We start from the raw sequence: 13,203 nt of genomic DNA, 5'->3' as shown, positions 1-13,203 counted from the left end.
ATCTGTACGATTTAGACTGCGTTATACCTAAATTCTGGAGCCCAGTGTTGGTCGAGACATCCAAGATAGTACGAAATACCACACGACAAAAGGAAATTGCGACTCCCCTCCCTAGAGGAATTTTTCAATCTTAAACAACCGAAAAGATCCCCATCTCTCTAGTCGTTGACCGGGTTGAGAGAATTGGATCTTAAATTTGCTTCGTTGATTTTGGTATCCTTTTATTCGATTCCGGACGCAACGCGCATCCTTTTACACCATGTTGCACCGTCAATTCACGCTCGCGGCCATTCTGGCCTTGGCCTCCTTCACCTTAGCCGATGATCCCACGGAGAAGGCGCCTCAGAAGCCTATATCTGGTACAGATACGGTCCACGGTTGCTATGGATCATTAGGAACGATGACAAAGCTAGCCACTATCGATTTCAATACGCAAGGTGAATGTACTAGGAGATGCCGCAATGAGAACAAGGTCGCTGCAGCCTCAAACCGTAAAGATTGTTATTGCGGTGACGAATATCCGAATGGTGCCGATCTAGTCGCTGACGATAAGTGTACCGAGCCGTGTCCTGGTTTCGGTACTGATGCTTGTACGTAGCACTTTTACCCCCCACCCTCTGGTTCAGCTGTAGGTAACTAACTTCTTCCAGGTGGCGGTCTCAACACATACACCGTCTACAATACCGGTCTCATGTTGGCCGTTGGTGAGGCTGATGAACCTGGTACCTCATCTAGCTCTAGCTCAAGCGCTACATCGACAAGTAGCAATGGAGGGCCGTCTAGTACCTCGGGTGAGTCGACCAGTATATATATTTCTAACATTCTATCGGTGAGGTTCTTTTTTTTTGCTGACTGCTTTACAGATACCGTCGAAACTGTTACTTCATCCGCGGACGACTCTGGCTCTAGTCCAAATGTTGCCGGCATTGCGGCTGGTGTTGTAGTCGGTGTCGTGGCTGCAGGTGCTGCTCTTGGAGGAGGCTTTTTCTGGATGCGTCGCAAGAGAAACGCCGAAATTGAAGAAGAGCATCGTCGCAATGCTGCCGTTAATGCATTTATCAGCGGCGGAAAACCACCTAGTAGCAGCGGTGGTGTATCCATGTCTGATTCTCGCCTCGACCCTGTCATGAACCGACGAATGAGTGATGGTAGCATTGCCGACAACCAAGATTACTCGCGGAGGATTCTGAGAGTATGTAACGCTGATGGCGGGTCACGTGGATCTATGGTCTAACAAAGTTCTCACAGGTCACCAATGCTTGATAGCCCGTATCGCAGATTATCACGACGAACGAATTCCGCTTGTAGCACATTTCCATTCACATTGGCATCGACGGCGTTTCATGGGGGCCATTCGTCATTGGGACACTGATCGGACCCGACGATCCCTGGCGTTAAATGAATTGAGTTGTAGGAAGCAACGCCAGTTCAACAACCACAGTATAGGGTGTGGCAGTCGGCTTAGAAAAATACCAATGAAGGGTTTCCTGTGCCGTCCTCTCCTTTTTTATTTTGCACCTCGTTGACCGGTCATGTTACGACATTGCAGTTCAACATCAACTTCAGAAATTTCTCACGAGATCTACTAGGGCCCAGGCCGAATAAGGGGAAGGAGGGAAGAGTGTAGTGGAAGCAGTCATTGGCATGATCTGCGTATTGGCCACTACGCTACGTGAGATAGTTAATTGAAAAGTCAGGCGGAAGGTGTTTCCCCTTTGCCTCATGGGGATTTGATCGGATATACCAAACTTGAGTTGTGCGCGCGGAGAATACCGATAGAGGAATTAGGGCATTGCGGTGGTGGTCATTAAGGGGACTTTGCTGTACATTATTCAGATAGTCCGAAATGGCTAGTTGTTCATTGGAATTCCCATATGTCTTTTTAGTAACTAAAAAGTGCACCCTTACCTGAGTATGTACTTTGACTATGATGACCCAGCTTATGACTTGGACGAAATCTTACCCGGTAATTGCTGCTTAGCTACGTTTAATTTGGGGTATTACACATGAGTAGACTGTAGGCACTGAATTGTACGATACATTACCTATAGGTAAGTAGGTAGGTATGCATTTGCTTCGGTACTTTCTGACGATCTATCTCTAATATACTACTACATCATGGCATATTCAATATAAGGTTGGATGACTAGGTGCCTAGGGAAGTAGGTATGTATGTTAATTGATAGACAAATAATGAATTTAGCACGGGTAGGCCGAGCGCCAATACAGTGATCGGCTGGACCCCATCAGTGGCCGTGGGAGTATAACGCCGCGATCGTCGGGGTCTGAAACCGCTTGAATGAACATCCACCCTGCGAATGTTGTTCTCAAGTTGGAGTTGCTAGGGTGGCCTATGACGATAGTAATAACCGAGGATAATTGCCTACCTATGATGACGCCAGTGTATTTAGCCTTGAGGTATTTAGTTGGTATATACATAGTAGTGTAAGGGAAGGTGTTTCATGTTTCTGAGGTCTTTTCTTATAACTATCTAGGTTGGCTATTTCTATTATTTCCTCTTTCTTTCATGCCTTTTCTGATCAGCATGTTGTTGATTAAATGGTTTTACATAAGTGAAGATCCTTATGTAATAAACGTCATCTCACTCATGTACCAGCCTGCTAACATGCCTATATTAATACAGACATAGTACATATAGGTAAATGCGTACTATGTATGTAATACTAGGTACTAATACTAGGTAGAATGTTTGTACAGGTATGTGGTCATAGCTTTATATTTCAACACGTTTTCTTTGTCAAGATTTTGGAATAGTGGCATGGCAATTGCGAGGCTTCATTTGACGTTGAAATGTTGAGGTTCAATGTTGCGTGCCAAAAATGATAATATTGAATACCTACATGCTGTGTAACCTCAGATACTAGGTACGTACAAGGGCGCTAGTACTATGTAGGTATTGTACGGTAGGTACGCTAATAGTAAGAACGCGACTGCACGTCCAAAGTTCAATAAACTTTAACGTCATTCCAACAACAACAAATTCAATTCTTCATCCCTTCCATCTTCACGCGACCTTACGAACACTCACCAAACCTCAATCATACAACTGCGCTTGGTTGTATTTAAGCATTTTATAATGTTTTGAATGCTCAAGAGGTTTCCTATTGGCCTAATTCTCTACTTACCTGGGTATTTTGACTAAGGTGCAAGGACTGGCTTCGTCTGAAGCTATTCCTACAAGTCACCAGTATGGCTCCCACCACGGCACCTCGTGTCCGCCGGACCGCCCAGAATACTCAATATACGTATGTAGGGATATTTCCGGGTATGCTTCTAGCATTCTTCTAACCTCGTTTTCTTCGCAGGTATAACCTCACCCATCGTATCCACGCCGTTCAAACCTACCCTGTTTTATCGCCACAGGGCGCTACCATCATAATCTACGGCCACGAGAACGGTATAACAATATTATGGCGCGGGGGTCGGAAGTTCAAGACCGACGGTGCTAAGGAATCTGAGCGCGGCTCCAATACTAAACCGAATGGAAAGCCTGCTGCTGATGTCGTTATGATCATTGATTCTGATGATGAGGATACTGCGCTGATCGGAAAGGGCGTATTTGTTGACAATCCTGAATTTGAGGATTTCTCCGATGATGAATCTCCCTATCCCGAAATCGTTCAAACCCTCGATCTTGAATTTGGCACGGCTGTACTCCATCTTGCTGCGCTACCCTTAACACCATGCACGGCCGAAGACGCAGCTTGGGGAGGCGCTGATATCCTGAAGGAGAAGATGGTCTTTGCTGCCTCATGTGCTAATCGTGATCTTTTCCTCATCACACTGCCTCTAGTGCCTCCATCACCACAAAGCAAAGCTCGGGCTGAATTGCAAGAGAGTCTACTGGCCGGTAGAGTTGGCAACGGCAAGTGGGGTGAGACCACGACTCCTCTTGAAGGCCAGATTCGACCTAGTGATGGATTGGCCATGTCTCTCATCAGATCCAAGGCTGTGCTCGAGCGTAGCAAATCGAACGACCGATCGCGCCCCGAATCCAGCTCCTTGCCACGAGTGATCGTAGCTGCTCAATCTCGTGAAGCTTCTGGCATTCTACGACTATGGGATGTACCGCTGGAAGACGCATCCAAGGTTGGCCGCCGTATCCAACCATTCCAGACTGAATATCTACCCAAACCTCTCACATCCATCTCTTTTAACCCCACCCACTCGACCCAACTACTATGCAATGCTTCACCCGATGGTGTCAGGATATACGACTGTGCGCTTGCCTCGATGCCTCCTGAGGATCTGTCCGAGGGCCCTTTCCCCTCCCAAGGTTCCTGGCTTATCACATTCTACGCCCCCTTTTCTCGACCTTCCTCGACACGAAAACCCATACTGGCGGCATCTTGGATCGCCCACGGTCGAGCCATTTTTGCTCTCCTTGGCGATGGACAGTGGGGCATTTGGGATATTGATGGCCTATCTCCACAGGGTCCTGCGCTCTTTGGTAAAGCTGGTTCTGGTATTCGCGGCGACGCATTGACAGAATTTAACGTATCTGGCTACGTTGAGGGGACAAGTCCTTTGCGAAACCCCGCTTCTTCACGCACTTCTGGTGGCGGTTCTGATTTTGTCCCCATGACTCCTCATTCCCGACGTGACGCTTTGGCGACCCCGAACGGACCCGAACGCCTAGCGTCAGTAAAAGGCGGCATTGTAGTGACGTCTCTGCCAGCAAGCTCGACCACGACATCCGATGAAAGTGTTGCTTTATGGATTGGAGGTGCCGAGCACGTCTTCATTATTCCTGGGGTTCTAAAATTCTGGGATGCACAGATACGTAAAGGCGTGGGTGGTGGCGTCAACCTTTTCAGTGGAGCGCAACCGACACGAATGGTCCGTCTCAACGATTTAAGTGTTGGGTTGATGGGTGAACGTTGCACCAATCTTGGTGCCATTGTTCGCTTTGTTGATAATGTCGATGCCAACCCATCAGGCAATGAAGGGCTGCCTTGTGAACTGGTGGTTTGTGGTGAGACAAGGCTAGTTGTCGTTCGAGAGAGTGAAACCGTTGTTGGCACCAAAATTGGTGGTGTCATAGGCCGGCGAAAGAGATTAAGTGGACAAAAAGAGAATAGCGCCATTGTTGTCTATCCTCGACCAGAGCAGCCCGGCAGCATTGCTTACAACCTATCTGTCGGTCCCCGAAGGAAGCTTTCAAGGCCAGGCATGGAGGGGTTGTTCAGTGGATCACCGATAAATAGTTTTTCGACGCAGACAGAATCTGAACAAAGACCTCTACATCTGCCTACGAGACCGAGATCCGGCTTTGCATTTGCTGACAGCTTAAACGCTGCAGCTGATGCCGAACAACAGGACCAGGAGGATGAGAGAGACGTCGAGGTCGAAATGCTGGATATAATGGAAATCGACCGCGAGTTGGATGCCCTGGATAATGGTAGAGGAAGAGGTCGGAAGAAGGTCATCTTCGATTCGTAGCCTTCTTTCCTTCTCCCCAAGATCACTTAGGGCTTTCTATCACAAATTAAAGACTTAATGAGGGTTGGGAAACTATGCTATGTACGATACCCCGTGCTAACCTTGAACAAACACACTAGGATGCCCAAGTTTCTCAAAGGACTTCCTTCTTGGCAGGCAAGTAGCAAAAAACACGAAGGATCAACCATTTGATGATATCATTTTTTTTCTTCCTTTGGTTTTCTCTCTGTTCCATGTCCCCTACCCTCTCAATGGCTTATTGCCACCATGAATTCATGTCCCTACCTACCTATTCCCATCCCCATTTCCGCGCGGTAAGGTGGAGCACAAGGCGAGATCCTTCCTTGAAGCTCTGTAACCTACGCGGTACATTAAACCTGGGCTGCGCTGTCCCCCCCCTTCTTCTCTCTCTCTCTCTCTCTCTGTCTCCCTCTTTCTTCTAGGGAAAGGATAGGGTGGGAAGGGAGGAGGAGAGGGAGGCTCAAGCGCCCCCAACGTATTTCTCGGTAATGAGAATACGCGCCGACAATCCCAGGAGGGTGATATACTCTATCACGGGTGGGGGCTAGGGTTGGTTCGGCTTTTTTTTAAAGCGAATTGACCATTTGCCCTCCCTTCCCTGCCGCAGCGAAGCGCTGTGCTTTGCTGTAGTTGGGGGATGGGAGACGTGGTTGTCGGTACAATTTTTTTTTCTTTCTTTCTTTCTTTCTTCTTATGACTTGGTTTTTTGGTGATTCGGTTCTTGGTTGATTGCTTGATCGTGGTTTGTGATTTGTGATTTATTTGTATGGTATAATACTGACCTAGGTACCTAATCCATTGGCATCTGAGATCTCCCTCTTGGAGTACATATGTAGGTACCTACCTACCTACCTACCTAACCTAAGCATCTAACGTATAACAAACATTGATGACGAGAGAGAGAGAGAGAAGATATAGTTATGTGCGTGTTTGCGTATGTGGTATTGCCAACTTTGGATTTCTTCTTGTCGAGTGAGTAGTAGTACCTAGGTAGGTAGGTAGGTAGGTAGGTATTATCACCCACCCACCCACCCACTCACCCACTCTCTTATGTGGCTCGTACTACGTAGTACTAGCATGACGACCAGTTAATAAAAGGAACCAACCTAAGAAGTCACGCTTCATGATTTATTATATGTATGTACCTAGAGATGGCGTTAACAGTTTTACTATCTATCTACCTATATCTACCTAGGTTAGGTAGGTAGGTAGCTATTCTATGGCAATCTCTACAATCTCTCCCAAGTCCTAGGTACCTATGTAAGCTAAGATGTATTTACTGTATCCCCCCCCTTCTCCCCTTCTCCCCTATCCTATCCCCCCATAGGTACAACGAAGCAAATCCCAAACGACGAAGCAAATACGCACTAAATAGGTAGGTACCCAAAGTACCCAAAGTACCTACCTACCTACCTACCTAACCTAGGAGCCTGCCAGGTGCCTAGCCTAGGTAGTTTATCTTTTCTTTTCTTCGTTTCTTTTCCCTTTCCCGACCTAACCTAACCTAACCTAACCTAACCTACGATGCATGTTATTTTTTATTTGATACTACTAGTTACCTAGGTAGGTATATATGCGATCCGGTACCTATGATGCGATGCGATGCGATGCCAAATTATATGCCATATGTACCTGATGGTGTCAACCAAGTCAAGTACAGCTAGCTGTCCACATTCTCTCTCCTCCTTAATACCTATATGTAGGTAGATAGGTGCAATCCATCCAACCCTGGTAACGAATGAACACAGTTGATGTAATGTTACAGACTTTTCCTGCCCTAAAAGCAACATGTATGTATATACAGAAACAGAAGTATTTATTCACATGAAAGACTTCAGGTCGATCGTCGTGGTGGCTCTTGAATCCCAAGGCCTATAGCGGGGGTGGGGGTAGAAGCGGCGGTGCGGTTTTCCACCTTGTCACTTCCGGTCCTCCTCCTTCCTTCCCTCTTTCCGTTGAGGCGATGGGGGCTAAATCTAGATAATCCATGGGTAGGGGGGCTCGTGGCAGTTGGCGGGCTCATGCTATTAGTTCGACTAGCGTTAGCACCAGCACCGTCACCGCCGGCGGCGACAGTAACTTGGCTCAAATTTGTCGGTGGCTGGCTCCCAAGGGGCGGGGATCCAAATTCCACGACTGTGCCATCTATGAGGCGAATCCCGCCAGATCCAGATCCAGACCGCGACATAGCTTCGCCTCCGGCCGCCGCTTCCAGGTCTGGGCTCGTATGATTCCTCGAACCGCGAGTCAGACTAATAAGGCGTCCACTAGCCGACTTATGGCGACGACTGCCACTGTCCCGTCTCATAGACCGGAACCGAGATATGAAATTTGATGAAACCGGAGTCGAAGGATACGGCAAAGTGCCTGAGGCAGTGCGTCTGCGACCCCGAGCGGACTCGCCGTATAGCGAGTAGCTGGTGTCAAGGGGTTCTAGCTCGAGTCCGTTAAGTTTCGGGCTAGGCTCTGTCTCAACCATACTAGGGCGGCGCGAGTGAGGTCTCTGCATTATCTGTGAGCCAGACGACGATGAGATTCGGGCTAGAGGTGATCCATTGCGAGGTAGTGAGCTATTTGAGCCGTGACTATGGCTTGATTGGTGGCTCGGATCTCGTGACATTGGCTGGCTAGTGTACCCTTGTGACTGCAGATTAGGAGCTACCGCCCACGGTGGTGGGTGATCCAAGGTGGTGAGAGTTTCGGGGAGACTAGGCGCTGCACGTAGGTATGGCGGATTAGATTGGGATCGGATTGATGGCAGTGAATGAGCTAGAGATGCATATTCGACATTCCTATCAATGAGTTGTTGTGGCAGTCGATTGCTTGTATCCAAATGAGTATTTAGCGGAGGTGAGCGCAAACTACTAGTTGTATTGACTTCGATCGGGAGAGGGGGTGGCGCGAAAGGACCCGTTGCATGCGATGGGCTAGATCGTACAGATTTAGACAAAGGCACCGAAGATGGCCTCGAAGGGTGTCTGGAAGAAGTTGAATTTGGCCGTGAAGGCGGCTTAAAAACATGCCCACTTCCCTCACCTTCCGACAATACAGGTAGTTGCGTCGTTGGCGGGCTAGGTGATGGGGGAGATGTAGTGGTGAGTGGAGCTGCGGCTAGGGGGCTGGAGATTTTCACGGGAGCAAGGCCTTCGAGCGATACAGAACGATCATTCTCTTTACGTTTCAAAATCGTTGCCATAGCATAGTTGGGCGACGGTGCCGGACTGGAAAACGTTACTGAGACAGGATAATCATCTCCGACAGCAGCCTCGGCCTTGGCATCAGCATAAGATGGTCTACCTGCCGTAAGTCTCGGGCGTACGATCGTACTAGTGTCACTGATAGCATCAATGTTGCCCTCTAAGCTCGCCTGTGGGAACGAAGGTGACCGTCCCCTATTGATACGATCAAGGTTCAATTGCGCTTGGGTCGCTTCTGACGTTAGGCTATCGCTGGAAGAACGTGGCTTGGATTCCTCTGGAATTGTTCCTGCATTGATGATACCCTTTGCTGTCTCGCGGCTGATACTAACACGGGGATCGCTGAGAATCTGTGAGGCGGCTCTCCAAGAACCAGCATGGTCACGGTAACGTCGTGTGGAGTGCCTTTTGATAGTCCGATGATGAGGCCCAAATACCTCACGCGTAATCTCGTCATCGTCTGGCATAGTCATCGACTCGAAGACTTCCGTCGGTGCTGGTTGCGGCGTAACTGTTCTGGAATAATCTGTGTCGTCGTAAGGTATACCGTATGGGTAAGTAACGTGCCAGTGGTAAGGGTTTGCGTTGATGGGATCGTAAATAGCAGGTGACTCCAATGGCGAGAATTCGTCATATAGCATGTAGGGTTCAGCTATGCTATTGTTACTCGGAGGCGTCTCCGAATCTCCTTCAGATAAACTGTTGTTCCGCTCAAATACCGACAAGATCGCCGCTGCAGATCCCTGACTAGAGACCTCCGTAATCCTCTTGGTGAGCTGATCGATCCGCTTATCAATAGTACTCAAACGTGATTCTACTAGTTCTCGACACTGCTTCAGCTCGGGATATCTTCTCTCGAAGCGCCCGAGGTGAGCTAGTAGTCGTTCCCCATGAATCCGGAATCTTCTAAAGTCTTCCGGTACTCCCGTCCGAAAATCTTGATTAACTCTGCTGTCGCTCACATCGAAAGCTTTACAAAAGACACAAGTTGCGCGTTCCAGCCAGAAATGCGCTTGCTTCTCCTCAGCAAGGACATCGACGAAGAAAGCCTGAACAATCCCGTGAATTCTCAGAATATCGAGGCTGTCTTGGCCCATGTCAACACTACGCGTGCTACGTGTACTAGCCGCCGAGAAGGCCTCGTTAACTTCGTTCCTCTCCACGAGGGCAAATGAAATAAGTATCTTGAACGTGTTGTTTAACGAGTTCCTCCGTGTTTCGAGATCCGCTGATCTAACCGGTGTCCTTTTGTCCAAAGCTCTGGCGCCTAAGATAGTCGTTAGCACGTAAAAGCAGAGTCCTGGCCATCCTTAAAAAAGAACTCACCTAGTACTATCATTTCGACCGGGATGTGTGGACCAAAGAAAGAGAGCAGAGACATCAAATTGAGCGCAGCACTGGCTCCTCTATGCTCAAGTTGTTCACGAACCGCGCGGTAGGCTGGCAACTTCCCCACCTTCGGACGACTTCGGTACGATCTCAAGTATTTTGCAAGAGGTTCTTTGGTGGCCTTCAGGTGCAGCGCTGCGACATGAATCATAAGGGGTAGCCGATCCATTAAATCGACCAGCTCCTCTGCGCGTTTCAAATCATCCTGTGTATATGGTCGTTTCTTTCCCATCTCATCGAAAAGCAATTCCCGAGCCTCCTGTAAACTCAATGAATCCAACGCCATGACCTGGGGGTTATCAAATTGGTAGTCTTCGCCCGGCGTTCGCTCCGTCGATGTGTAGATGATGCTAGTATTCCTAGTAAATGGTATGTAGTGTTGGAGATCGGGATGGTCGAAGTGAATGCCGTCTAGGACTAGCAGCCAGTTGTCGTTGCTACTCAACCATGCTTGAACAGCCTTAACCATCCTACGAGTATCACTAAACCCACTTTGACCCGGATAAGCCACCTCACTTAGGCCCACCGTCTTAGCGATATCCCAATAACCATAGTCTATTTCCTCTAGTGACTTTGCTCGAATCCAGAAAATGCCACCCGGGTAGTCGTATCTGTGTTTAAAGACATAATGGCGTGCTAGATGAGTCTTACCACCACCGGGCATGCTCTGGATTAGGACTGAGGAGGTGCCTACCGATCTCCTTTTGCGGTCCATCAGCATCTTGTGCAGCAGTTTCAACTCTTTATCTCGACCTTTAAAGTACGTGTTAGGTCGGAATACCGTCGGTTTGACGAATATAGGCTCCTGAGATGGCTCATCATCCGACTTAGATTGCTGTGACGGAAAGAATTCCTCTTCCGGCCCCTGATTGGGTGTTTCGGGAGCGGTAATAAGCGGTCTAGATTGATGATCGATCTTCGTGGGATCTTGGGATAGGGGTAATGTAGTCTCATTATGCTGCTGAGGAACTATAGAAAAAAATAACAATCAGCCACAACTCCTTGTACATCAGCGTCTAATTTTATCCTGTGAGTGATCACGTGAACGATCTCTTGAATGATCGTCAATCTCTTCTATCTCAAAAGGAAGTTGAACATTCTCAAATAAAGAGCCCCCTAGGGACCGATCTTGAGAACGGTCTGAGCTGCTTTCTAAAAAAGGCAAAGCTGGTAACCTACTGGATCCTTGGCCAACCTGTTGGAGGCGCTGCGAGTCAAGCTGCGAAGAGTTAGATGAGCCATTCTTGTGAGAGCCCGGCCTTCAGGGAACAACATACCCATGGTTTCATCCTTTCTGCTATTTCGTGTTTTGCCCTCGCCAACTTCTCGTCTTCTTCTACCCTCCACCGGGTAGCGATAACGTCGGGTGCATCTACGACCCATTCCCGAATAGCCGTAGCCACAGTCCTGTAACCTGGTGCATTCCTGCTCTCAAACTTGCACATACCAGAGTGTGTCGCTTCAATGGCGTAGTACGTCACACCTGGCAGCTGTGGGCCCGCGGAGTTTGCATCGACTATGAGTGCCCTAGTTCCCTTTAAATCCGTCTTGTGATTCTCGTGCGCCATAAGTATCTTAAATCGCTGATATATGTCGAGAAAATGACTATTAATATTTTGTAACGTCTCATTGTCTCTCTTCAGCGTTCTCAGAAGTACTGATTCCGACTGAAAGAAGGTTTTAGGCACCACAGCGTCTGACATCGACTGCAGCATAGTTCCCCACGCTGCCACATCAGAGCCTGTATGTGGCGTGCCGAGGAAGACCATGCCGTACGTAGTGACATATATAGATCGGTAGTCCTCATGTTGCGAGGCTCTCAAATCGTTCGAGTACAACAGCGCGCGCTTCACAAGTATCCCGCCTAAGCTGTGACACACCCATATGATGGGATTTTGAGACGACATCTCATCTTTCCGGTAATGCGTGAGTGACGTCACTAATGTTTGTGCGTGCATATATATGAAGTTGTCGCTCGGGTTGGACCCGTGCTTCTTCGAATATACATCGGCGTTATATCCGTACACGAGAACATTTGCGCGAGCGTCTCTCAGAGAGGTGGGAAGCAGGTCGGTCGGCCAGAAAACGCCATTTTTGGCCGTCCATGTTTTCTGCGGGTCACCATTCAAACCATGAACAAGGACGATATCGACTTTAGCATCGGGATGGGTATATACAGCTGTCGTCTCGTAGCGGGAGATCTGTTTATTGATCGAGCCCTGTGAAGGAGCCGAGGTCAGCAAACTTCCCATGTTTGTAGACGGGAATATAGTCGTCCACTGCTGAATTAAGTGTATCCTCAAAAAACGAATCAGGGAGCATTGCCAAAAGCGAACAAATCGCATCTTAAAGCACCCATCCGTTGATAACAATGGCAATACTGTGGTGGGTAGCCAAGATGAGATATCGCAAAGGCACCAACTCGTCCCAGATACATAGTATCTAAGGAACTGATAAAATAAAAAAAGGATAAAAATAGGTATCAACTTACCATGCTTGCTTATGAGCGAAGCGAGGGCGTCGAGGTAGGTATTATTACCTTTTCTGTTGTATGGCGGGGTGTGTAGGCCTGAGATGTACTTGGGGAAAGCGTGTGCCTCTCCTTACGAAGGTGGGTAAGAATTCACAATAATGGATGCCGCGCGTGACAATAGACGTCAGCAATGAAAGCATATATATACCTACCCAGGTAGGGAGGCGACAGAGTTGAGGTACGCGGTATGCTCAGACAGGGACGTATTCCTTAGGCCAGCCTGACCCAGTGGCTGGAGACAATCCCCATACAGCCCGGTTATCCTCCATGTGCTTTCAACACGGCGTTGCTCTATTTCAAGTCAGATGATTTAAAGGTCGCTAAAGGTTAGCTGAGGAATAATATTTTCAATTTGTTTTAGTTTTTGGGTGGATGGTATATACAAGTCACATCGCAAGGTTGAACGAAGTGGGAAAAGAAGCGAGGACAGGCATCATGGGGTCAGTCGTCAGCTGGTGCATACATACTGCTCCCTCCTTCTACATGAGCCTCAGCAATATTGATTTGGTTTAGTCATACATATAACTATGTACTACCCTACTAACCTAGGTAGGTACCTATGTATGTACTATTATTTCCCCACACCACCCCTACTATACT

General features: G+C 48.2%; 3 protein-coding genes across 3 annotated transcripts; 2 read left to right on the top strand and 1 right to left on the bottom strand.

Annotated features, from left to right (window-relative positions):
* Nucleotides 1–259: 259 nt before the first annotated feature.
* Nucleotides 260–1,263, top strand: GGS25DRAFT_526539 (uncharacterized protein; the record flags this gene model as incomplete). The annotated part of the gene is made up of 4 exons (XM_049265008.1): nucleotides 260–590; nucleotides 651–791; nucleotides 864–1,192; nucleotides 1,249–1,263. The coding sequence occupies 4 exons, from the start codon at nucleotides 260–262 to the stop codon at nucleotides 1,261–1,263; spliced, it is 816 nt and encodes a 271-aa protein (XP_049112571.1).
* Nucleotides 1,264–3,210: 1,947 nt separating this feature from the next.
* Nucleotides 3,211–5,463, top strand: GGS25DRAFT_516262 (uncharacterized protein; the record flags this gene model as incomplete). Its single annotated transcript, XM_049263178.1, has 2 exons — nucleotides 3,211–3,266; nucleotides 3,327–5,463. The coding sequence occupies 2 exons, from the start codon at nucleotides 3,211–3,213 to the stop codon at nucleotides 5,461–5,463; spliced, it is 2,193 nt and encodes a 730-aa protein (XP_049112570.1).
* Nucleotides 5,464–6,976: 1,513 nt separating this feature from the next.
* GGS25DRAFT_511619 (uncharacterized protein) lies at nucleotides 6,977–12,546 on the bottom strand. The gene is made up of 4 exons (XM_049262730.1): nucleotides 11,348–12,546; nucleotides 11,250–11,289; nucleotides 10,008–11,039; nucleotides 6,977–9,948 (listed from the first exon to the last, which is right to left on the bottom strand). The coding sequence occupies exons 1-4, from the start codon at nucleotides 12,413–12,415 to the stop codon at nucleotides 7,319–7,321; spliced, it is 4,770 nt and encodes a 1,589-aa protein (XP_049112569.1). The 5' UTR covers nucleotides 12,416–12,546; the 3' UTR covers nucleotides 6,977–7,318.
* Nucleotides 12,547–13,203: the final 657 nt, after the last annotated feature.

This window comes from Hypoxylon fragiforme (assembly GCF_022984875.1).
Source record: "Hypoxylon fragiforme strain CBS 206.31 chromosome Unknown GGS25scaffold_10, whole genome shotgun sequence".
Taxonomy (NCBI): domain Eukaryota; kingdom Fungi; phylum Ascomycota; class Sordariomycetes; order Xylariales; family Hypoxylaceae; genus Hypoxylon; species Hypoxylon fragiforme.
This window is presented reverse-complemented; position numbering and strand designations above follow the sequence as displayed.

Excerpts from the sequence above, each read along its gene's own strand:
- GGS25DRAFT_511619 (XM_049262730.1), bottom strand. The coding sequence starts at position 12,415 with ATGCGATTTGTTCGCTTTTGGCAATGCTCCCTGATTCGTTTTTTGAGG. Across the intron at positions 11,290-11,347 it reads CAGAAAGGATGAAACCATGG|CTTGACTCGCAGCGCCTCCA; the intron begins GTATGTTGTTCC and ends AACTCTTCGCAG. Across the intron at positions 11,040-11,249 it reads ACAGGTTGGCCAAGGATCCA|TTCCTCAGCAGCATAATGAG; the intron begins GTAGGTTACCAG and ends TTTTTTCTATAG.